Source organism: Phyllobates terribilis, unplaced genomic scaffold (assembly GCF_046119375.1).
Source record: "Phyllobates terribilis strain yellow unplaced genomic scaffold, ASM4611937v1 Scaffold_5__5_contigs__length_657084704, whole genome shotgun sequence".
Taxonomy (NCBI): Eukaryota; Metazoa; Chordata; class Amphibia; order Anura; family Dendrobatidae; genus Phyllobates; species Phyllobates terribilis.
The window spans coordinates 69,647,188-69,674,118 of record NW_027362765.1 but is presented as its reverse complement, the minus strand read 5'-3'; the positions used below and the strand labels follow the sequence as shown (position 1 = coordinate 69,674,118).

The 26,931-nt window shown below is 44.5% G+C and overlaps 1 protein-coding gene across 2 annotated transcripts in view; it reads right to left on the bottom strand.

Annotated features, from left to right (window-relative positions):
• Positions 1-26,931, bottom strand: part of LOC141270715 (uncharacterized) — a 669,979-nt gene that overhangs the window by 14,576 nt on the left and 628,472 nt on the right. Inside the window, exons 8-9 of one of the 2 annotated variants that reach the window (XM_073680800.1) lie at positions 4,408-4,505; positions 2,604-2,694 (exon numbers count right to left, since the gene is read on the bottom strand). The exons of the other annotated variant lie outside the window; for it this stretch is intronic. Coding sequence (XP_073536901.1) covers positions 2,604-2,694; positions 4,408-4,505 — 189 coding nt within the window. The remainder of the gene's footprint in view (positions 1-2,603; positions 2,695-4,407; positions 4,506-26,931) is intronic. 2 annotated transcript variants of the gene reach the window in all.

Below are 26,931 nucleotides of genomic sequence, written 5' to 3'. Positions count from 1 at the left end.
CGTATGGTTTTGTAGCCCATTCCAGCTTTGTGCAGGTCTATGATCTTGTCCCTGACATCCTTAGAAAGCTCTTTGGTCTTGCCCATGTTGTAGAAGTTAGAGTCGACTGTCTAATTGAGTCTGTGGACAGGAGTCTTTTATGGAGGTGACTATGTAAGACAGCTGTCTTTAATGCAGGTAATGAGTTGATTACGAGCGTCTAACTGGTCTGTAGAAGCCAGAACTCATAATGATTTGTAGAGGATCAAATACTTATTTCTCACTGCAAAATGCAAAAAAAAATATCTAATTCATACAATGTGATTTTCTTGATTTTTTTAGATATTTTATCTCTCAATGTTAAAATGAACCCACCCTTAAAATTATAGACTGTTGATGTCTTTGTCAGTGGGCAAACTTACAAAAACAACAAGGGATCAAATAATTATTTCCCCCACTGTATATTTCTGCTTTTATGACAATTTTTAATATAAATATTGACACTGCTGTCTCTGCTTACTTACAGAGTTTTGAGAATCCATGGGGTTAGTGAATTGATATCCTTGAGTAGAAACAACACTCCATATATCATCCTCTTATATCAAAGAGAGAACGCTATTGAAGTAACTATCGATCATTATAACGCAATTGCAATATGCAGTTATACCATTAGGGTGCAGCAGAGTGCTCTCCTTTCATGGCTGAGTTTCGGGTCCATCACAATAACACGTCACCATGACGTCGCGAGCCCTGCCCTCTGCCTTCACATGTCGGGTAGGAGAGTGGAAACTTGACCTTAAATGCCAAGATGGAGCCTAGTGACACTCGGGGTCATGATAGCAGGGCCACATCCCTGCTGCACCTGAGGTAATTATGGCATTATTTAAAACTGACTGTCTGGATCATTACACATCCCCTGTAGGAATAAGCTCAAGCGAAACGCGCATCAGGGGATTCCTGGGCACAACTGGCCAGTACGTTTGAACATGGGTAATTATTATGCTTGTATGTGTTTAGTATATGGGCTACATGCAGTGTACTGTGCAACATGTGGGATGAATTTGTAGGATACATTGGTATACTTGTAGGTTTATGACTTCACTAATTTTTAAAATTTTGTTTACGCTCCAATATAAAATTCTTCTGGATTGGTTCAATGTTAATTAGCCCACAGAGCCCATTATACCCTATCTCAGACAATCCCACATTTTTACCGGGGCTACCTTCCAATCGATTTCTGGGTAAAAGTAAATGTCGCCCTCTTTACTTTGCTCATGTACTATCTAACGCATCTTAAATACCCCTCAAAGAGATATTTCAGGACCGCTCTATCCCTCCAAGAGCCGACTATGACTATAGACAATTGCAACATTTCTAGTCCCATGTTAGAAAAGATAGACAGCTCAATAGGGATCTAACAAATTTTGAAAAACTGTGCCTGTCGTCGTCTCCACCCTGGCACTCCATCTCATTGCTCTACAAACACCTAATAGCCCATACTACACTATCAGACCACCCTATTGCGATGCATGGGTAAGAAAACTGGGCAAATCTTTTGAAGACTCACAATGGGCTAAATGTTTTCAATTTGCTCACAAAACGTCAATTGCAACCAAAGCTCAGGAGACCTCCTTTAAGATAATCTCCAGATGGCACCGGGTTCCTGTATTACCATAAGTGGTTTCTCTTTTCTCCGGTGCGTTTCTTCTGTCCGGATTGTGCTCCGTGTTGGTTTGCGCCTGGCTGCGCTATCTATGGTTTCCATTGGATTTTAGTAACTTCATAATTGTAATACTGATGGCCTAAAATGTTCCCTTCCTTCCTTTTTCTTCCTCTAACTTGATGTTTTATTGGACGTTATACTTATATTCTATGATATATTGATGCTGATATTGTCCTGTTTATTCTTTTTTTTTTTTTTTGTAATTGAAAATTATTTAACCTTTCAATAAAAATTGAATTTTGAAAGAAGCGGTATGTGCATGTCTGAATGAATTCAGCATTACTTACATGAAACCCCCACCTTCATTAAAGACTGATGTGCATGGTGCCAATCTTAAAGAGATTGTCCAAGACATTTTTTTTTTAACTATGGGCCTAAAAACTAAAACAGGCAGGTATTTGCTAACAGAGGCAATTACCTGCCTGCTGTATTCGATGCTTGTTCAGAGTGGCCACCGACCGCTCCTGCAGGCGATACAGCTGCTCCACGTCAGCCAGCAGCTCTTCTTCCAGGCTGCTTTGTCGACAAGACATGACTTCCGATGTCATGGTGATTGACAATCGGCTTCCCGCAGTTAAACTATCAATCAGCATGATGTTGGCAGTCACGACCACTCAACAGAGCAGAGTCGAAGAGAATCCGACTCACCAGTATGAGCGGCCTGTGAGATCAGCGGCAGGCACAAAAGGTGGGAAACGACTACCTGCAAGATAGTTCTTAGCACATTGTAAATATAAAAAAAGAATAGTCCCAGGTAACCCCATGATGAATCAGCCCCTATGTCCACATCGAAAGTTTCATGTGAACACAGCTGAAAAAAACCCGAACAGCTAAAGTTACTCTACAAGTCAGTGACTGAGTAAAACTGGTGACTTCTCTGCATGTAGTGGTCACTACTCACCTGTGCGGTTATCTGTAGGAATCTCCTCTTTACACCACTCATCACCCCTCACATATGTCTCTGTAGCATTAATATGGGTCAGATCTTCACCCTGAAAGAAATATTGTAAATGTCACAGACAGGTGGAGACGTTTGAGAAGGTCCAGACAACATCTAATATCTATGATCAGCTTTATCCTGTAATCTCCACCAGATATAAAACATAGATTGAATGGTCACATTACTAGACACCCAATTAATCGCGTCATAGGTTGTACAAGGTGCTGAGATTGTTCCCCAGGAATACTGGCCCATGCCAACAGGATAGGTTCTTGTAGTTGCCACAAATTAGATGAAGGTGCTGAGATGCTCTGAACAATCAATTTTACCTCGTCCCAGAGATGCTTTATAGGGTTAAGATCTGAGGACGGTGAAGGCGGGAAAACAAGAAAAACTCACTGTCATGTTCCTGGTGTAAAGGAATGGAAGATCCTGCCAAGTCCTCATGGGAATTGATGTGTGACATAAAGGTACATTTGTGGTGCAATGGTATTTACCAGCCAGAATAGCAAGGAAATTGCACACACACAGGATGCAGGAGACCCCCTTTTTATTAGAAGGAGGAAACACGAGTACAGAATGCTGTTGAACAACCACTCTCAACCTCTCACTCCATGGAGGGGGTGATTGCTTAGCATTAAAACAGCACACAAATGAAACTTGCAATAGGGCGCAATTCACACACAATGTAGCACAGTGCCTAGTCAGCAACCTATTATACACCCCTACTATTCGATTAGGAGGGTTGCTATAGTTTATTGTAGTCACTTACAGACGGTCAGCCCCGCAGCTGGGCAGGGGAAAGTTACAAAGGGTCAGCCCTGCAGCTGGGCAGGGGAGAGTTACAGAGGGTCAGCCCTGCAGCTGGACAGGGGAGAGTTACAGAGGGTCAGCCCTGCAGCTGGGCAGGGGAGAGTTACAGAGGGTCAGCCCCGCAGCTGGGCAGGGGAGAGTTACAGAGGGTCAGCCCTGCAGCTGGGCAGGGGAGATTTACAGAGGGTCAGCCTGCAGCTGGGCAGGGGACAGTTACAGAGGGTCAGCCATGAAACTGGACAGGGAAGAGTTACAGAGGGTCAGCCCTGCAGCTCGGCAGGGGAGAGTTACAGAGGGTCAGCCCTGCAGCTGGGCAGGGAAGAGTTACAGAGGGTCAGCCCTGCAGCTGGGCAGGGAAGAGTTACAGAGGGTCAGCCCTGCAGCTGGGCAGGGAAGAGTTACAGAGGGTCAGCCATGCAGTGGGGCAGGGAAAAGTTACAGAAGGTCGGCCCTTCAGCTAGGCAGGGGAGAGTTACAGAGGGTCAAGCCCTGCAGCTGGGCAGGAGAGAGTTACAGAGGGTCAGCCCTGCAGCAGGGCAGGGGAGAGTTACAGAGGGTCAGTCCTTCAGCTGTGGGGAGAGTTACAGAGGGTCAGCCCTGTAGCTGGGAAGAGTCTTGGGAGAGGTTTCTAGGTGGTTCACTGTATATACAATAGATTGTAGTAGTAGTACATGTTTGCTATGTTGGGCTCTGGAGAGTGAGGTTGTGCTATTACTCATTGTTGGCACTAAAGGTATGATATTAGGTGTGTGGCCCGAGCTTGACAGTTGCACTGAAATATTTGCTTTAATTTTTAGTTTCGGGAGAGCCGTCAGCCAGTCCGAGCATTGCGCTGCAATCCTGATCAGAGTTATACTGCCGCCTAACTCTTCCCTTATACTGGTGGATAAAACAAGACTGAACACAAGACCTTCACAGCCTTCTACACATCATAGGGGAGATCTCATGACACCTTCTCTCCATGATGAACATCTGGATTTTCTTCTTTACAGTCCAGTAGAAGAGGAGGATGGGGACATCTCTCTGGTGTTGTCCTTTTACTTAATAGAACTGGAGGAAACACATACAGGGACTGAATTCATGCTTTACATACAGATAATTATAGGCCGTGTGTATTTAGTCCTGTCTATTACCTGGTGATGTGAGGGGCTGGGGAACCTCCATCATGACGTCCTTGTACAGATCTTTGTGTCCTTCTAAATATTCCCACTCCTCCATTGATAAATAGATGGCGACATCCCGACACCTTATAGGAACCTGACACATACAATGATACTGTCATCCCCTGAACCCTTCATAGCGTTACTGTATAATGTCCCAGCATTCCCAGCAGTGTCACCTCTCCAGTCAGCAGCTCAATCATCTTGTACGTGAGTTCTAGGATCTTCTGGTCATTGATGTCCTCATGTATCAGGGGGTGAGGTGGAGGCCCTGTAATTGGGCTCAGGGGTCTTCCCCATCCGTCAGACACAGGGGCCTGGCAGCGCTCACTAGAGGTCTTCTTCACTACTGTGTAATCCTGGTTATGGAGAGACACATTAATAAATCTCACTACAGACATTTCCAGAGTCCTCACCTCTCCAGTTCTGTCCATCTGTTATTCCCATAGATAAGAATGATGTAATGTGACGTCATCAGAATCTCTCACCTCTCCAGTAAGCCGGAAGAGGATCTCTAGGGTGAGGTGTAATATCCTCTCCGCCATCTTGTCCCTGTCCCTATCCATCCTTGATGGGTCAATCAGGAAAATTCTCTTATATAGAAGATCTCCACTGAGAGGATCCGATATTGTAGGGACCTGAATGGGGAGAAGATGACGATGTAACATCATAAAGATCCCATGTAAGAAATCTCCAGAGCTGTTACCGGCTTCACATGATCACTACCATCCAGTCATGGCCCCGTCCTGCCCCTGGTATAACACACAATCACATTATAGTCACATACAGAGATTTATCACAGAATATCTCCAGTCCAGCACCAAAAACATAGAAAAATCTAAATAATCTGAAGTTATTAAATATTTCAAGACAAAGTTATAAAGTGCAGGGAACATCCACAGAGATCGGGACAGCAGAACGGGGGATATCAGTAACAGATAAGGATAGAAGATTAATATAAGCTACTGAAAATGTAAAAATAGTAGAATAAAAAAAAATGTATATGAATCAGTATTCAATTAACATATATATATATATCCAAACAAAAAGTAACTTGTGAAAATATGAAAATGGATGTATATCCACAAAGGAGTCACAAACAATAAATGTAATTAATTGGTAACAATAATTTCACCTATGAAACATACGACGCGTGTTTCACGAATGCTTTGTCAGGGGTGGTTGGTGAAGAGGAGATCACGGTGGGGAGCTTAGCCAAACATTTCAAGTGTGAGTAGCCAATAGAAAAGGTGTGACTCGCCCCCTGGGCCGTTGGGTACCCGGAACCGGGCTTCTGTGCGATGCTGGGGGTAGTAGTGGCAACCCGATCCCGTGGCTCAGGGTGGTCAGACCAAATGCTGTGGCAGTCTACTTATAGAGTTATGAATGTCCGACTATGCCACCCGTGGATTGCGGTCAGGGATGACCGCCGCTGCTAGGCAGACGGCTGAGGCTGGTGTTGGTGTGCAGCACAGGGATAGGATAACTCCCCACGGGAAGAGTGTAGCCTCAGGGCAATGTAGGTTGATGCTGGGGGTGATGGTGCAGGCGCAGCATAAATCACACAGAGTCCAATTGTGCAGTTCAGGCCTTTTTCTCACAGTTGATATCCAAGTCACTTCTGTCAGCAATGACTGCCCAAGCCGTGCTGCGTCCAGCAGGTGAGGGGCTCGGTCAACCCCCAGGCAGTTCAGGAGTATGGCACAGGACCCCCTTCTATCCTTTCTCTGGCCTCTTGTGCCCCACCAGTGACCACGCTTCTGTCTGGCTACCTCGGGCCTTCTCTGGTAAAACTTGGCGCCAGTTTCCCTGACCCTATGTGGTGCCTTCCTAGCGGGTGTAGCAAGGGTTCGCACCAATAAATGATCACGACCTCCGGTTCTTGGCTGAGGGATGATTTACCTCCACCAACTTGGGAATCCGGTACCCTTGCACGGCCTGACCCTTCACCCGATATAACGCGGGTTTGCAACGGTTGCTGTCCGTTCTGCTCTCTTAGGGTCCCTTCTGCCTTCTTGTTTCTGGAGCCTTTCTACTCCTCAGTCTCTTCTCCTTCCTTCTCCCTTTTTCTCTCTGGCCCCGGCCTTCTCTTTAGGCCTGCCTCGTGAAGCTGAGCTCAGGCCGAGCCTGTCAGCTCTCTCTCCCTTTCTGTTCTGACTCACTGCTCTCAACTCTCTCCTAAGATGGCCCCCACCTTTTATCTACTGCTCTGTGTCTGAGCTCAGGTGACCTGCACCCAATGAGCTCCTTCCTATGCTCCAGAAACCGTCCCCTTACTGCTCCTACACCACTGGGTTCTCTCCCCCCTCCCCACTCCAGCCAGGGACAAGGTCAGTTGTGCCTGCATAAATGGGAGCACCATCGAGCTGTCCCCCGGAAATGGGGTGAGTGTGTGTATGCAGCTAACTGAGCCCTGGTCCACACTCCATCCTTACCTGGGAGTGGAATATCACACCTCTGGTTGAGGTGCAATACCCCTGTAGCAACCGAACCCTCGGGGCGCTACAGGTGCATAAAGTGACAGCAGGTGATTTCAATGCAAATATCAAGTATTAAAAAAAACTCACATAGAATGGAGTGTCGGTGCTATGTACTAGCCGAAGAATGCCTAAATAGAGCATATCGGTCTGTCATATTCTACTGAAGGGAAATCATAGCGCCGATGTGCACGCACATGGAGAAGCCAATAGGAGGACTTGGCAGCTGACGCAATGGTCAGATGACGTGGTGGTCAGGTGACCATCGTGTCAGAGAACTGGGCATCAGGCAAACAGTATTGAAGTCCGGACACATAGCGGCCAATGCAACTGACGCTGCAGTCACATGTGGACAAAGTCAGAGATATCAGCATGGACGGAAAACCTTAAATGTGAAACAGAAAAAAAAAATATTCCAAATGAAAATAGTTAAATGCAAGCGAGCGCACAGGCGTAAATATGTGCAAGAGGTGCAAATACAGGCGCTAAAGAGCAAATACACTGACAATATACAGGACCTCCAAATGGCAATTTACAAAAATATTAAACATTAACACCACACTACTTCTGTCACGGGGTTACCGCGACAGAGAGGGGCCAGAAGATCGCAATTTCTGGTTTCATAAACTCCTGCACTGGCTAGAAGCAAGTCACCATCTTATTGAAGAATGCAGGTTTTTTCCTAGCCAGCAATGTAGGGGTTAATCTGTTCAGTTGAAGCTCCTGGAGCTTTCCTACCTGGATTGTCTTAGCTGTTCAGTATTGCCCCTCCCCCTGCTATATGTGCTTGCCTTTGGCACTTGGGAGATTGCCAGTGTTCATAGAATCATAGAATGGTAGAGTTGGAAGGGACCTCCTGGGTCATCTGGTCCAACCCCCTGCTCAAAGCAGGATTCACTAGATCATCTCAGACAGATGTCTGTCCAGCCTCTGTTTGAAGACGTCCATTGAAGGGGAACTCACCACCTCTCGTGGCAGCCTGTTACACTCATTAATCACCCTAACTGTCAAAAAGTTTTTTCTAATATCTAATCTGTGTCTCCTCCCATTTAGTTTCATCCCATTGCTTCTAGTCTTTCCTTGTGCAAATGAGAATAAAGATGATCCTTCTACAATGTGACAGCCCTTGACATATTTGTAGACAGCTATTAAGTCTCCTCTCAGTCTTCTTTTTTGCAAGCTAAACATTCCCAAATCCTGCAACCGTTCCTCATAGGACATGGTTTGCAGACCAGTCACCATTCTGGTCGCTCTTCTCTGAACTTGCTCCAGTTTGTCTATGTCTTTTTTAAAATGTGGTGCCCAAAACTGTACACAGTATTCCAGATGAGGTCTGACCAAAGAGGAGTAAAGACCGATAATGACTTCACGTGATCTAGACTGTATGCTTCTGGTAATACATCCCAGAATTGTATTTGCCTTTTTTGCTGCTGCATCACACTGTTGACTCATGTTCAGTCTATGATCTATTAGTATACCTAAGTCTTTTTCACATGTACTGTTGCTTAGCTCTATTCCTCCCATTCTGTATATGCTTTTTTCATTTTTATTGTTAGTTCTTGCTGCCTGGTTCTGGAGTTGGTATGTGAAGGTTTGCTCAGGAGACTGTTGTTTGGAGCTTGTTTGTGTGCACATCCTCATCCTCTCCAATTTGGCTTCTCCTTCCTATAAATCCCACGTCCCACTCTGTTGTTTGGTGAATGTATTTAGTATGGTTGGTATTTTCATTTATCCCGGTTAGTCTTCCCTTGTTTCTCTGGTTGGTGTGCTCCTATACACTGCTGCCTCCCACTATCCTGGGTGGGGGAAGGAACAGATAAGGGTTGATATAGGAAAATAGTCAAGGCACAAGCACATGGCATCTACACCTTCAGGAGTAATCCAGGGGACAGGGATAGACTAGGTCGTCCCTAGTTCTAGGGACCTGGTTAGCGCTCATATTCCCAACTTCCTTAAGCACAAGGTGACGCTCCCTGATTTTTCTCAGGGCTACTGGTATTAACATCACTGGCAGAAAAGCATATGAGCGATTGTAGTTAAATCTGACTAGGAAGGCATCCACCACCTGAGGATTCCTTCTGGGATCCAAAGAAGAAAACTTCTACAATTTCCTGTTTTCTCTGTTCTTACATAGATCTACAGTACAGACCAAAAGTTTGGACACACCTTCTCATTTAAAGATTTTTCTGTATTTTCATGACTTTGAAAATTGTACATTCACACAGAAGACATCAAAACTCTGAACTAACACATGTGGAATTATATACTTAACAAAAAAGTTTTGTTAAGCAAAAGCACCTATTGCTTTGATGACTGCTTTGCACACTCTTGGCATTCTCTTGATGAGCTTCAAGAGGTAGTCACCAGAAATGGTTTTCACTTCACAGGTGTGCCCTGTCAGGTTTAATAAGTGGAATTTCTTGCCTTATAAATGGGGTTGGGACCATCAGTTGTGTTTTGCAGAAGTCAGGTGGATACACAGCTGATAGTCCTACTGAATAGACTGTTAGAATTTGTATTATGGCAAGAAAAAAGCAGCTAAGTAAAGAAAAACGAGTGGCCATCATTACTTTAAGAAATGAAGGTCAGTTAGTCCGAAAAATTGGGCAAACTTTGAAAGTGTCTCCAAGTGCAGTTGCAAAACCCATCAAGTGCTACAAAGAAACTGGCTCACATGAGGACCGCCCCAGGAAAGGAAGACCAAGAGTCACCTCTGCTTCTGTGGATAAGTTTATCCGAGTCACCAGCCTCAGAAATCGCAGGTTAACAGCAGCTCAGATTAGAGACCAGGTCAATGCCACACAGAGTTCTAGCAGCAGACATCTCTACAACAACTGTTAAGAGGAGACTTTGTGCAGCAGGCCTTCATGGTAAAATAGTTGCTAGGAAACCACTGCTAAGGACAGGCAACAAGCAGAAGAGACTTCTTTGGGCTAAAGAACACAAGTAATGGACATTAGACCAGTGGAAATATGTGCTTTGGTCTAATGAGTCCAAATTTGAGATCTTTGGTTCCAACCACCGTGTCTTTGTGCGACGCAGAAAAAGTGAACGGATGGACTCTACATGCCTGGTTCCCACCGTGAAGCATGGAGGAGGAGGTGTGATGGTGCTTTGCTGGTGACACTGTTGGGGATTTATTCAAAATTGAAGGCATACTGAACCAGCATGGCTACCACAGCATCTTGCAGCGGCATGCTATTCCATCCGGTTTGCATTTAGTTGGACCATCATTTATTTTTCAACAGGACAATGACCCCAAACACACTTCCAGGCTGTGTAAGGGCTATTTGACCTAGAAGGAGAGTGATGAGGAGCTACGCCAGATGACCTGGCCTCCACAGTCTAGAGACCTAAACCCAATCGAGATGGTTTGGGGTGAGCTGTATCGCAGAGTGAAGGTAAAAGGGCCAACAAATGCTAAGCATTTCTGGTAACTCATTCAAGATTGTTGGAAGACCATTTCGAGTGCCTACCTCTTGAAGCTCATCAAGAGAATGCCAAGAGTGTGCAAAGCAGTCATCAAAGCAAAAGGTGGCTACCTTGAAGAACCTAGAATATAAGACATATTTTCAGTTGTTCCACACTTTTTTGTTAACTATATAATTCCACGTGTTAATTCATAGTTTTGATGCCTTCAGTGTGAATGTACAATTTTCATCGTCATGAAAATACAGAAAAATATTTAAATGAGAAGGTGTGTCCAAACGTTTGGTCTGTACTGTACATTGTGTCTTATCTCTTACCTACCGTGTGAGTATTAATATTTCTATCTATGGGTACTCCATATAGTATTATGTAATATGGCCAATTATGTATCAGCATATTTGTACCCATGATGAAATTTTACTATTATTCTACTACCCCACCTTTTGTATACCACCTGTTGGATTCTGTACTGTTGATCATGTCTGTCAAATTTTATCAAATGAAGTTGTTCTATTTCTGTTACTATTTGCTGTTGTGCAATCTATTTGTAGGATATTATAGTTGTGTGTTTGCACAGCCAATATATGCTGATCCATATTTGTTGTTAGTCTACGGATATTTGTAACACTAGGATCAGACAGAACGTGCAATGGACACTATTGTGCTGTATAGTGTTCACAAATTTCTCTGCCTGCCTAACTCCTATCACCACTGAATATATGCAGCTGGATTAGTCCTCAGAAGGACTGTTAGTTCAGATGGATATGTATCCTCCTAGTGTGGAATAACTATGCCTAATTATTACACCGCCAATTCTGTCCCTCACACAGCAGCACCTCTCCCTACTCTGACTGTCTGAAGGTTAGACTGTGACGAGCATAGCAGCACCAGGTCTTATATAGACCTGATGACGCTATGTGGCCAGCCAATCACTGTAATGCCACAACCAACAGGGCTACGGCATTACAGTGAGTGGCAGACAATCTCTGCATGTTCATTGGCTCTCTAAATAGCGCCAAACATGCAGGGAGGGGATCCGTGCTACCGCCCGAGCATCCCGGAAATACTCGCTGAGCATGTCGAGCGAGTTCCGAGCACACTGTCTCATCACTACTCATAACATATTGTACTTCATCATGGTAGTAAAATTTGTTCGATACGACTTGCATTTATTTGTGAAACTATCAGAGATTTGGCAAAAATTTCAGTTTTCAAACTTATCATTTTTATGCCCTTAAACCAGAGTCATGTCACAAAATAGTTAATAAATAATATTTCTCATGTCTACTTTACATTAGAACAATTTTTGAAACTTTTTTGTAAGGAAGTTGGAAGGTTTAATAAATTGATAAGCGATTTCTCATCTTCCGACAAAATTTACAAAACCTTTTTTAAGAGACCACATCACAACTGAAGTGACTTTGAGGGGTCTATATAACAGAAAATACCCAAAAGGGCAACCATTCTATAATCTGCACCCCTCAAGGTGCTCAAAACCACATTCAAGAAGTTTAAGCCTTCAGGTGCTTCCCAGGAACTGAAGCAATATGGAAGGAAAAAAAATGAATATTTAACTTTTTTTCACCAAAAATTTAATTTAGACCCAATTTGTTTTATTTTCACAAGGGTAAGAGGAGAAAATGGAGCCGAAAATTTGTTGTGCCATTTCTCCTGAGTACGCCGATGCCATGTCGTGTTTGGAGAGCCCCTGATGTGCCTAAACAGTGCAAACATCACAAATGTGACCTTATTTTGGAAACTAGACTCCCCCCAAGGAATTTATTCAGAGCATAGTATTATAGTAATGATTGTAATGCTTTTGGTTTTACTGGTGTATGAATTTATAAGTGGTGGTATGTGTAAGTTGTGCGGAGTACATCAGAATATAACAGGTTTTTGTGTCAACAGGTAAGAACAAATTTTATTAATTTATGGACATGTGGTAGGCTTTGAAGCAATCCTTAATCCACCATAAGATTTATTATTTCCTCGTTAAAAAAGAATTTGAAAGAGTCAATTTCAGTGAGGCCTTTAACGTCAAATTGGATTCCTGAGCTACCCATGAAATCCAGAATAACCGGCTGAATTTTCAGGGGGTGTAGTCTGTATGGGATAAATTGCTGTAGGGGTTGCCTGGGTCCTAGGGCGCTTTGCTGGAGTTCCCTCCTTACTAGATAAGGAGGAGGAGAAGAAGGAAGAGAAATAGAGGAATGTGGGATCTTCCTCACTGACTGAATCCGTGTTGGAGGCAAGGAAAGCATATGCTTCCTCTGGTGAACAGCGTCTTCTTGACGAATGGGCCATTTTTATTTTATTCTTCAAAACACTGGGATGTGTGTGTAAGTGGTGCTCTTACATGTGTATTGTGTGGGGTTTGTGTCAAGGGTACTATTTACTATAAAAAAGTAGAGAGAAAAAAAAAGTAGAAGAAAAAACTGAAAAGAAAAATCATTAGATGTAAAAAAAAAATAAAAATTATATATATATATATATATATATATATATATATATATATATATATATATATATATATATATATATATATATATATATACATATATATATATATATACTACACTACATGGTGGCCCGATTCTAATGCATCGGGTAATCTAGAATATGCATGCGGCCTAACAGGGCGCGAGCGGACAGTGTGTTTGAATTTAGCGTTAAAATCTCTGATTGGTCGCGTCAGGAGGGCGCCGACCAATCAGCATATCGTATTGGTGAGGACCGGAGAGCGGCTGCTTGTGCGGCTACTTCCGCTCCGAGAAGCCGGGACATGAGCGACTGCTCGCAGCAGAAGTATCCCGACCCGCAGCGCCGCTCCCCGGTCCTCCCTTCACACCCTAGCCGCATGGATGTCAGAACCGCTCCCCGGTCCTCCCTTCCGCATGGATGTCAGCGGCGCTGCCTGTGCGGCTACTTCCGCTCCGAGAACCCGGGACCTGAGCGGGCGCTCGCAGCAGAAGTATCCGGACCCGCAGCGCCGCTCCCCGGTCCTCCCTTCACACCCTGGCCGCTGATCTCCCCACAGTATCCGCATGGTGTTACAAAGGTCCGGACATTTTTGTTCAAAATCGCTGATTGGTCGCGGGCGCTGCCCGCGACCAATCACCAATTTTGGCGCCACATTTAAATAGCGTCCGCGACCAATCAACACAGCGGTGTTTAAATGTGGAGCCAAGATCGGTGATTGGTCGCGGCCAATATTTAAATGTGGCGCCAAAATCGGTGATTGGTCGCGGGCAGCGTCCGCGAACAATTAGCACAACAGTGTTTAACTACCTATAAAGTTACTTGGTGCTATTTTTTTTTTTTTTGCAAAAGAAAAGCGAACGTCACCAACACTGACGTACGCTCCCCTAATGCATTAGCTTGTTTTAGCAAAAGAAAAACACTACCTCCCTACTATTATTTTTTTTCTAAAGAAAAGAAAAAAAAAGGACGTCACTTACACTGCAATGTCCGCTACTCTACCTATATCTAAAAAATTAATACGTCTATAGGCACAGACTCCAAACAGCAGTGATACTGATCAGACCTCTTCACTAACGGGAAGAGCACAAGACGCCGCGCACAAGGAAAAAGCGAAAAAAAGTGCTTCAAAAATACAATTGGGAGTGGGGGGTTGGGGGTGAACTGGAACAGGGATTAGGTAACTGCTGCTGCTGAGATCACTGATCGGTCCCACAGCAGACAGATCACAGGAGGATCATTTTTGCTGCGATTCTACCACGATTTTGATGCGTGTCATTGCCTGCATTTTTGCCGCGATCTTACCGTGATTTGGATGCATGTTATTGCCTGCGTTTTTGTAGCGATCTTACCGCAATTTGGATGCGTGTTATTGCCTGCATTTTTGCCGCGATTTTGATGCGTGTTATTGCCTGCATTTTTGCCACGGTCTTACCGCGATTTGGATGAGTGTTATTGCCTGCGTTTTTACTCACGATTTTGATGCGTTTTTGCAGTCCATTAAATGCACAGAGAATTGACGAGCTGAAGATTATTTTCTATTTTGGCTTTTGGTGCATTTTGCCTGTGTTTTTGACCTATTGAATGCACTAAAAAGAAACGCAGGCAAAAAAGCGGCAAAAACACACAAAGAATTGACATGCTGACGATTATATTCTGCACCAAATCTGCAAGTCAAAAAATACTGAACACGAGCATGACACTTCACGTTTCTCCTTCACTTTGCTGCAGAGTTTTTGATGTGTTTTTGCATGCATTTTTTTTTATGCGTTTTTGTACAGCAATGAATGGTTTTTGGAGCTGGTCAGGTATTCCACAGAGACGACACTGGGGAGTTCACACAATATCTCACCGTTGCGGTCACTCTGTCAGGATTTCGTCAGGGATCTGCGAGCACACGGTCCCCACTACTCACTACGTAGGTATCAGCAAGCGACCAGTGAGCGTATGGAGTCACACCTCCGGATTCCAACGCATGGAATATGTGTATACGCCCCGTACGGTCACTGTCAGCTTCACGATAGCCCAATTCTTAATATTATTCTTCGCTGCCACCACAGTCCAGATTTGAAATATAATACAGGCCTGGGCGGGCGCCTACATTATGGTAGCGCATGGCTTCGGGGAAGTGAACCATTACAGCACAAAAGAAACAACTATTACATTTTATATTTAATCCAAAAGGGAGGCAGTGTTTAGAAAAAATATACAAGATTTTACAAAAGGGGACAATACAATACATAAGCAGTTACACAAAATAATAAGGATTAAGGAAGAAACTTACTATACGTTCGCAGTGACGACTCAATATAGCTGGAGGGGAGCTCTCCTCTGACCGTTCAACAGAACAGGATCCGTTGCATATAATAACTATATACTCCCACAATGAATATGGATCAATCTTCAGTTGGCTCTTTTATGCCGAAGGGGAGATCTGCCCACACACATCCGTGCAGACATCACGGGGGCTGGCCTCCAGCCTGCACTTTTATTTAAACACCTGTTTTTCAGGATAACTTATTGCTGGTTGATCTCAGAAGCCCAAAAGTGATACCATATTCTCTATTATGATTTTACCTTCATTTAGATCACACATGGCGTAGTTGTGATCTGCTATTTTGTTACTTTTGCGTCACAGCCCCCAGGAGGGGCTTACGGCTACAAAAAAAATAAGCATCTTGATCCTTGGCTGACCCTGCCACTAAAAATATGGGTCCCATCATTATCAGAGTTATGGAACTTACAATATTCAATATTTTGTGTTGGTGCCCAAGAGTCTGGAGATTTTGGTTAAACTCCCTTTGAAGTCCTGGGAATGAAATTTCAACAGTTATCTGTAGATTTATAGCAAGTCTGCATCTAATTGTCCCCTGCTGCTGCCAGGGGACATTCACCCGCATTTTAAGTAGGTTGGTGGCACCTCTCTTGCCAGCATTTGTTTACAGAGCCTTACTCATGAGTGTGTTAATTGGGTTTTTGTGCTGAGATTTACATTGAGACACCTCTTGTACTGCCAAATGGTTGATTGCTAGCTCTTGTCTTGTGACAAAAGGTGAATAAGGGAGGGGTGAAAGAGGCTTCAGGGGAAGACAGAATATTTTCAATATTTCTCAATATTTCCCTGAAAGAGCTAAATAAAGATATTTGAAAAAAGACACGTGGGACATCGCTTTAAGGGCTCATACTCATCTGCGAGAAAAACTGACGAGTGCAATCCGATAAAAAAATTGGATTGCACTAGAACCAATGTTAATCAATGAGTGACATCTCATCTGTGATTTTTTTCTCAGCTGAAATTGGGCCGAGAAAAAAATAAAAAAATCGCAGCATGCTGCCATTTCCAACGTACAGTACAGACCGAAAGTTTGGACACACCTTCTCATTTATAGATTTTTCTGTATTTTCATGATTATGAAAATTGTGCATTCACACTGAAGGCATCAAAACTATGAATTAATACATGTGAAATTATATACTTAACAAAGAAGTGTGAAACAACTGAAAATATGTCTTATATTCTAGGTTCTTCAAAGTAGCTACCTTTTGCTTTGATGACTGCTTTGCACACTCTTGGCATTCTCTTGATGAGCTTCAAGAGGTAGTCACCAGAAATGGTCTTCCAACAATCTTGAAGGAGTTCCCAGAGATGCTTAGCACTTGTTGGCCCTTTTGCCTTCACTCTGCGGTCCAGCTCACCCCAAACCATCTCGATTGGGTTCAGGTCTGGTGATTTTGGAGGCCAGGTCATCAGGCGTAGCACCCCATCACTCTCCCTCTTGGTCAAATAGCCCTTACACAGCCTGGAGGTGTGTTTGGGGTCATTGTCCTGTTGAAAAATAAATGATAGTCCAACTAAATGCAAACCGAATGGAATAGCATGCCGCTGCAAGACGCTGTGGTAACCATGCTGGTTCAGTATGCCTTCAATTTTGAATAAATCCCAACAGTGTCACCAGCAAAGCACCCTCACACCATCACACCTCCTCCTCCATGCTTCACGGTGGGAACCAGTCATGTAGAGTCCATCCGTTCACCTTTTCTGCGTCGCACAAAGACACGGTGGCTGGAACCAAAGATCTCAAATTTGGACTCATCAGACCAAAGCACAGTCCATTCCTTGTGTTCTTTAGACCAAAGAAGTCTCTTCTGCTTGTTGCCTGTCCTTAGCAGTGGTTTCCTAGCAGCTATTTTACCATGAAGGCCTGCTGCACAAAGTCTCCTCTTAACAGTTGTTGAAGAGATGTGTCTGCTGCTACAACTCTGTGTGGCATTGACCTGGTCTCTAATCTGAGCTGCTGTTAACCTGCGATTTCTGTGGCTGGTGACTCGGATAAACTTATCCACAGTAGCAGAGGTGACTCTTGGTCTTCCTTTCCTGGGGCGGTCCTCATGTGAGCCAGTTTCTTTGTAGCACTTGATGGGTTTTGCAACTGCACTTGGAGACACTTTCAAAGTTTGCCCAATTTTTGGACTAACTGACCTTCATTTCTTAAGGTAATGATGGCCACTCGTTTTTCTTTACTTAGCTGCTTTTTTCTTGCCATAATACAAATTCTAACAGTCTATTCAGTAGGACTATCAGCTGTGTATCCATCTGACTTCTGCAGAACACAACTGATGGTCCCAACCCCATTTATAAGGCAAGAAATCCCACTTAGTAAACCTGAGAGGGCACACCTGTGAAGTGAAAACCATTTCCGGTGACTACCTCTTGAAGCTCATCAAGAGAATGCCAAGAGTGTGCAAAGCAGTCATCAAAGCAAAAGGTGGCTACCTTGAAGAACCTAGAATATAAGACATATTTTCAGTTGTTCCACACTTTTTTGTTAACTATATAATTCCACGTGTTAATTCATAGTTTTGATGCCTTCAGTGTGAATGTACAATTTTCATAGTAATGAAAATACAGAAAAATCTTTAAATGAGAAGGTGTGTCCAAACTTTTGGTCTGTACTGTATCTCGAACGAGACTCGCCAATGCAAGTCAATGGATGCATGAAAAGAAATCGCACGGCATTTGGACCATGTGAGTGCCGTCCGATTTTAACGCACCAGTCTTTTTAAAAGTCGGCAATTCCCCAACCGGTGTACTGTAAAATCACAGCGGTACCCAACAAATTAGAATAGAAAGAATAGATCTACACACATAGAAAGATGTCACACACGTATATAATGAGTACAGTGACTTTGTTAGTTATTGTACTTGTAATTTATTGTTAAACTAAAGATTTTATTTAAAAAAAATTGTGTGGGGTCCCCCTCAATTTTATAGTCTAGCAGAGATTAAGCAGACAGCTGGGGCAGATGTTTGAAGCCTGGGAAGGGGGTAATACCCACAGAGCTCCACAGGCTACAAATATCAGCCCCTAGCACAATACTTAGCTCTTACTGGGTATTAAAATGGTTGACCCAACCCCCAAAAAAATGACAGCTAGCAAAGGTTATGCAGACAGCTAGGGACTGATATTAATAGCCTAGGAAGGGGCCATGAATATTGGCCCCCACCGAAGCTAGAAACAGCAGCCCACAGCTGCCACAAAAATGGCGCATCCATAGGATGCGCCAAATCTGGCACTTAGCCTCGCTCTTCCCACTGCCGAGTAGTGATGGCGAGTGGGGTTATAGGGCTGGGGTTGATATCAGCTTATAATGCCAGCTGACATCAAGCCCAGGTTAACAATGAAGAGGCGTCTATAAGATCAGACACAAAGGACTGCATGGCTTGGGGTCCACAGGGGGCTTTCCTGTGCAGCTCTGCCCCCTCCCATCTTCTTGCTGCTGAAGTGTCGGATTACACTGTACATTGAAGATCTCAATAATCACCTGCCAAATAGGGCACAATGATTGACATGGGATTATCTTGAATATTCTTCACACAGGCGATCACAGCCCATGATTCCTGCGCTGTCACTCTTGACAACATGGCAAACTAGGCATGTTCGGGGCAGTGTTTGTGTTCGTCATCCCAAACACGAACATTTACTCATCCCTAATGCTGGGATAATTACATCAATACAGACAAAAGTTAAAATTGGTGACTGAGCAACGAGTAGTATAAGGCATAGTTCATACATTGTATGTAAATTTAACAACAGAAAAATGAAAAAAAAAAAAAGTATATGAATCAGTATTCATTAAGATATAGATCTATATCCAAACAAAAAGTAGCTTTGTGCAAATATGAAAATGGATGTACAGTGCCTACAAGTAGTATTCAACCCCCTGCAGATTTAGCTGGTTGACACATGCGGAATTAACTTGGCATTTTGACATTTGTACTGTAGATCAGCCTGGAAGTGGGAAATGCACTGCAGCAAATTTTGTTTTTTTAAAACGTTAAAAGTTAATTCAGAGTGTCATTTATTATTCAACCCCTCAACCCACAAGAATTCTGTTTGGTCCCCCTAAAGTATTAAGAAGTAGTTCAGGCACCAAGAATAATGAGCTTCACATGTGTGGATTAAAGATCTCTTTTGCCAGCCTTTTCTGACTATTTAAGACCCTCCCCAACTTGTGAACAGCACTCAGACATGGTCAACATGGGAAAGACAAAGGAGCATTCCAAGGCCATCAGAGACAAGATCGTGGAGGGTCACAAGGCTGGCAAGGGGTACAAAACCCTTTACAAGGAGTTGGGCCTACCTGTCTCCACTGTTGGGAGCATCATCCGTAAGTGGAAGGCTTATGGAACTACTGTTAGCCTTCCACGGCCAGGACAGCCTTTGAAAGTGTCCTCCCGTGCCGAGGACAGGCTTGTCCGAAGAGTCAAGGCTAACCCAAGGACAACAAGGGAGGAGCTCCGGGAAGATCTCATGGCAGTGGGGACATTGGTTTCAGTCAATACCATAAGTAACGTACTCCACCGCAATGGTCTCCGTTCCAGACGAGCCCGTAAGGTACCTTTACTTTCAAAGCGTCATGTCAAGGCTCGTCTATAGTTTGCTCATGATCACTTGGAGGACTCTGAGACAGACTGGTTCAAGGTTCTATGGTCTGATGAGACCAAGATCGAGATCTTTGGTGCCAACCACACACGTGACGTTTGGAGACTGGATGGCACTGCATACGACCCCAAGAATACCATCCCTACAGTCAAGCATGGTGGTGGCAGCATCATGCTGTGGGGCTGTTTCGCTGCCAAGGGGCCTGGCCATCTGGTCCGCATCCATGGGAAGATGGATAGCACGGCCTACCTGGAGATTTTGGCCAAGAACCTCCGCTCCTTCATCAAGGATCTTAAGATGGGTCATAATTTCATCTTCCAACAAGACAACGACCCAAAGCACACAGCCAAGAAAACCAAGGCCTGGTTCAAGAGGGAAAAAGTCAAGGTGTTGGAGTGGCCTAGTCAGTCTCCTGACCTTAACCCAATTGAAAATTTGTGGAAGGAGCTCAAGAATAAAGTCCACATGAGACACCCAAAGAACCTAGATAACTTGGAGAAGATCTGCATGGAGGAGTGGGCCAAGATAACTCCACAGACCTGTGCCGGCCTGATCAGGTCTTATAAAAGACGATTATTAGCTGTAATTGCAAACAAGGGTTATTCCACAAAATATTAAACATAGGGGTTGAATAATAATTGACCCACACTTTTATGTTTAAAAATTAATAAAATTCAACTGAGCAACATAACTTTTTGGTTTGTAAGATTTATGCTTCTGTTCATAAAACCAACTCTCGTTTGCAGTTTGAAGGCTCTAACTTATTTGCATCTTATCAAACCAGCTAAATCTGCAGGGGGTTGAATACTACTTGTAGGCACTGTATATCCACAAACGAGTCACAAACAATAAATGTAAATAATTGGTAACAATAAGGTCACACACCAAACACAAATGCTTCTTCAGGGGTGTGGAGGTGATAAGGGGGCAGAGGGTTGAGGCGGGATAGGAGTGCAGAGCTTAGCCAAACATTTAGGCTATGTGCCCACGTAGCAGATTTGATGCAGAGCGTTTTTGCCTCTCTCTGACAGAAAAACGTATGCAGATTTACATGTGTTTTTTCTGCCAGAGAGAAGCGTTTTTTCAGTGCTTTCGCATGCGTTGTTTCAAGCAGTTTTCCAAGCGATTTTGAGCATCACTTGGAAAAGTGCTTGACAAGTTGGTCACAATATAAATCCATGCAACTGGCATGGATTTATAATGTGTGAACAACTGATGCTTTAAATGCAGCATCTATAGTAAAAAAAAAGAGAATTAAAACGTTATAAAAAAAAAAAAACTGTATACTCACCTCTCCGGTCTCCTCCAGTCTGCTCCCGGCCGCGTCCTCTCTCTTCGGCGTCCCGCAGAGTACTGTCAGGACCTGCGGTGAAGTCATTTAGTCAGCTGATGGTCACGAGACCATCACCTGACCGCTGACGTCAGTGGTCGCGTGACCATCAGGTGACTAAATGACGTCACCGCAGGTCCTGACAGTACACGGCGGGACGCCAAGGAGAGAGGGAGTGGCCGGGAGCAGACCGGGGGGCGCCGGAGAGGTGAATATACAGGTTTTCTTTATTTTAAACTTTATTTCTTTTTTTCCACCGCGTGGTAGCCGGGATGAAGAGGAGTTGTGGCAGCATATTTGCGGTCACTGAATTTAACTGAAACGCAGCAAATCCACATATACCTGCGGGTTTGCTGCGTTTCAATGTTCCTCAATGGCCGCAAATTTGCAGCGTAATCGCGGTAGAAATGGTCATGCTCAGTTTTGCAGCTCAATGCGAATTCAGCGCGCAAATTAGCGCATCATGTGCACAGCATATACAAATTCACATTGCTTTGCATGGCAGACTGTTTTACAAGCGTTTTCGCAGCTGTAAAAACGCAGCAAAAACGCTAAGTGGGCACTTAACCTTAAAGTGCGAGTAACCTATAGAAAAGGTGCATATAGTGACAATGCAAATATCAAATATTAAGACAACCTCACATAAAATGGAAAGACAGTTTTGGTGTTGTGTACCAGTGCAAAGTGCGGGTGCTTACCCCAAGACAGAGTCCTGTCCCCTCTATCACACACTCCCTGCTCCCTCATTACCGGCCCCCAGTGCAGAGTCCCGGTGCATCCCCCAGGACTGAGTCCTGTCCCCTCTATCACACAGTCCCTGCTCCCTCATTACCGGTCCCCAGTGCAGAGTCCCGGTGCTTCCTCCAGGACTGAGTCCGGTCCCCTCTATCACACAGTCCCTGCTCCCTCATTACCGGTCACCAGTGCAGAGTCCCGGTGCTTCCCCCAGGACTGAGTCCTGTCCCCTCTATCACACAGTCACTGCTCCCTCATTACCAGTCCCCAGTGCAGAGTCCCGGTGCTTCCCCCAGGACTGAGTCCTGTCCCCTCTATCACACAGTCCCTGCTCCCTCATTACCGGTCCCCAGTGCAGAGTCCCGGTGCTTCCCCCAGGACTGAGTCCTGTCCCCTCTATCACACAGTCCCTGCTCCCTCATTACCGGTCCCCAGTGCAGAGTCGCGGTGCTTCCTCCAGGACTGAGTTCTGTCCCCTCTATCACACAGTCCCTGCTCCCTCATTACCGGTCCCCAGTGCAGAGTCCAGGTGCTTCCCCCAGGACTGAGTCCTGTCCCCTCTATCACACAGTCCCTGCTCCCTCATTACCGGTCCCCAGTGTAGAGTCCCGGTGCTTCCCCCAGGAATGAGTCCTGTCCTCCCTATCACACAGTCCCTGCTCCCTCATTACCGGTCTCCAGTGCAGAGTCCCGGTGCTTCCCCCAGGACTGAGTCCTGTCCCCTCTATCACACAGTCCCTGCTCCCTCATTACCGGTCCCCAGTGTAGAGTCCCGGTGCTTCCCCCAGGACTGAGTCCTGTCCCCTCTATCACACAGTCCCTGCTCCCTCATTACCGATCCCCAGTGTAGAGTCCCGGTGCTTCCTCCAGGACTGAGTCCTGTCCCCTCTATCACACAGTCCCTGCTCCCTCATTACCGGTCCCCAGTGCAGAGTCCCGGTGCTTCCCCCAGGACTGAGTCCTGTCCCCTCTATCACACAGTCCCTGCTCCCTCATTACCGGTCCCCAGTGTAGAGTCCCGGTGCTTCCTCCAGGACTGAGTCCTGTCCCCTCTATCACACAGTCCCTGCTCCCTCATTACCGGTCCCCAGTGTAGACTTCTCCTCAGCTTCAGCTCTTACCTGTGGCCGCTTCCTACACAGAAAACCCTTCACTTCCTACAAGCCCCATCCTGCTCCTCCACCATGTGACTGATCACATGACTGTGACATCATCACAGGTCCTGGAAGCAGAACTCCAAAGTTTCACAGAATAGAAAGAGGGTTGAGCCTAGAATGTATGGGCTCCTGTCAGGTATATATTGTTGGGGGCAGGAGAATCTATGGGCTCCTGTCAGCTATATATTATTGGAGGCAGCAGAATGTATGGGCTCCTGTCAGCTATATATTATTGGAGGCAGCAGAATCTATGGGCTCCTGTCAGGTATATATTATTGGAGGCAGGAGAATGTATGGGCTCCTGTCAGCTATATATTATTGAAGGCAGCAGAATGTATGGGCTCCTGTCAGGTATATATTATTGGAGGCAGGAGAATGTATGGGCTCCTGTCAGGTATATATTATTGGAGGCAGGAGAATCTATGGGCTCCTTTCAGGTATATATTATTGGAGGCAGCAGAATGTATGGGCTCCTGTCAGGTATATATTATTGGAGGCAGCAGAATCTATGGGCTCCTGTCAGGTATATATTATTGGAGGCAGCAGAATCCATGGGCTCCTGTCAGGTATATATTATTGGAGGCAGGAGAATGTATGGGCTCCTGTCAGGTATATATTATTGGAGACAGCAGAATGTATGGGCTCCTGTCAGGTATATATTATTGGAGGCAGGAGAATGTATGGGCTCCTTTCAGGTATATATTATTGGAGGCAGCAGAATGTATGGGCTCCTGTCAGGTATATATTATTGGAGGCAGCAGAATCTATGCGCTCCTGTCAGGTATATATTATTGGAGGCAGGAGAATGTATGGGCTCCTGTCAGGTATATATTATTGGAGGCAGCAGAATGTATGGGCTCCTGTCAGGTATATATTATTGGAAGCAGCAGAATCTATGGGCTCCTGTCAGGTATATATTATTGGAGGCAGCAGAATATATGGGCTCCTGTCAGGTATATATTATTGGAGGCACCAGAATGTATGGGCTTCTGTCAGGTATATATTATTGGAGACAGCAGAATGTATGGGCTCCTGTCAGGTATATATTATTGGAGGCAGCAGAATGTATGGGCTCCTGTCAGGTATATATTATTGGAGGCAGGAGAATCTATGGGCTCCTGTCAGGTATATATTATTGGAGGTAGGAGAATGTATGGGCTCCTGTCAGGTATATATTATTGGAGGCAGGAGAATGTATGGGCTCCTGTCAGGTATATATTATTGGAGGCAGCAGAATCTATGGGCTCCTGTCAGGTATATATTATTGGAGGTAGGAGAATGTATGGGCTCCTGTCAGGTATATATTATTGGAGGCAGGAGAATGTATGGTCTCCTGTCAGGTATATATTATTGGAGGCAGCAGAATGTATGGGCTCCTGTCAGGTATATATTATTGGAGGCAGGAGAATGTATGGGCTCCTGTCAGGTATATATTATTGGAGGCAGGAGAATGTATGGGCTCCTATCAGGTATATATTATTGGAGGCAGCAGAATCTATGGGCTCCTGTCAGGTATATATTATTGGAGGCAGCAGAATGTATGGGCTCCTGTCAGGTATATGTTATTGGAGGCAGGAGAATGTATGAGCTCCTGTCAGGTATATATTATTAGAGGCAGGAGAATGTATGGGCTCCTATCAGGTATATATTATTGGAGGCAGCAGAATCTATGGGCTCCTGTCAGGTATATGTTATTGGAGGCAGGAGAATGTATGGGCTCCTGTCAGGTATATATTATTGGAGGTAGGAGAATGTATGGGCTCCTGTCAGGTATATGTTATTGGAGGCAGGAGAATGTATGGGTTCCTGTCAGGTATATATTATTGGAGACAATAGAATGTATGGGCTCCTGTCAGGTATATATTATTAGAGGCAGGAGAATGTATGGGCTCCTGTCAGGTATATATTATTAGAGGCAGCAGAATGTATGGGCTCCTGTCAGGTATATATTATTGGAGGCAGCAGAATCTATGGGCTCCTGTCAGGTATATGTTATTGAAGGCAGGAGAATGTATGGGCTCCTGTCAGGTATATATTATTAGAGGCAGGAGAATGTATGGGCTCCTATCAGGTATATATTATTGGAGACAGGAGAATGTATGGGCTCCTGTCAGGTATATATTATTAGAGGCAGGAGAATGTATGGGCTCCTATCAGGTATATATTATTGGAGGCAGCAGAATCTATGGGCTCCTGTAAGGTATATATTATTGGAGGCAGCAGAATGTATGGTCTCCTGTCAGGTATATATTATTGGAGGCAGGAGAATCTATGGGCTCCTGTCAGGTATATATTATTGGAGGCTGGAGAATGTATGGGCTCCTGTCAGGTATATATTATTGGAGGCAGGAGAATGTATGGGCTCCTGTCAGGTATATATTATTGGAGGCAGCAGAATCTATGGGCTCCTGTCAAGTATATATTATTGGATGCAGGAGAATGTATGGGCTCCTGTCAGGTATATATTATTGGAGGCAGCACAATCTATGGGCTCCTGTCAGGTATATATTATTGGAGGCAGGAGAATGTATGGGCTCCTGTCAGGTATATATTATTGGAGGCAGCACAATCTATGGGCTCCTGTCAGGTATATATTATTGGAGGCAGGAGAATGTATGGGCTCCTGTCAGGTATATATTATTGGAGGGAGCAGAATGTATGGACTCCTGTCAGGTATATATTATTGGAGGCAGGAGAATGTATGGGCTCCTGTCAGGTATATATTATTAGAGGCAGCAGAATCTATGGGCTCCTGTCAGGTATATATTATTGGAGGCAGTAGAATGTATGGGCTCCTGTCAGGTATATATTATTAGAGGCAGCAGAATCTATGGGCTCCTGTCAGGTATATATTATTGGAGGCAGGAGAATGTATGGGCTCCTGTCAGGTATGTATTATTGGAGGTAGCAGAATGTGTGGGCTCCTGTCAGGTATATATTATTGGAGGCAGGAGAATCTATGGGCTCCTGTCAGGTATATATTATTGGAGGCAGCAGAATCTATGGGCTCCTGTCAGGTATATATTATTGGAGGCAGCAGAATGTATGGGCTCCTGTCAGGTATATATTATTGGAGGCAGGAGAATCTATGGGCTCCTGTCAGGTATATATTATTAGAGGCAGCAGAATCTATGGGCTCCTGTCAGGTATATATTATTGGAGGCAGGAAAATGTATGGGCTCCTGTCAGGTATATATTATTGGAGGCAGCAGAATGTATGGGCTCCTGTCAGGTATATATTATTGGAGTCAGCAGAATGTATGGGCTCCTGTCAGGTATATATTATTGGAGGCAGGAAAATGTATGGGCTCCTGTCAGGTATATATTATTGGAGGCAGCAGAATCTATGGGCTCCTACCAGGTATATATTATTGGAGCCAGCAGAATGTATGGGCTCCTGTCAGGTATATATTATTGGAGGCAGCAGAATCTATGGGCTCCTACCAGGTATATATTATTGGAGCCAGCAGAATGTATGGGCTCCTGTCAGGTATATATTATTGGAGGCAGCAGAATGTATGGGCTCCTGTCAGGTATATATTATTGGAGGCAGGAGAATGTATGGGCTCCTGTCAGGTATATATTATTGGAGGCAGGAGAATGTATGCGCTCCTGTCAGGTATATATTATTGGAGGCAGTAGAATGTATGGGCTCCTGTCAGGTATATATTATTGGAGCCAGCAGAATCTATGGGCTCCTGTCAGGTACATATTATTGGAGGCAGTAGAATGTATGGGCTCCTGTTAGGTATATATTATTGGAGCC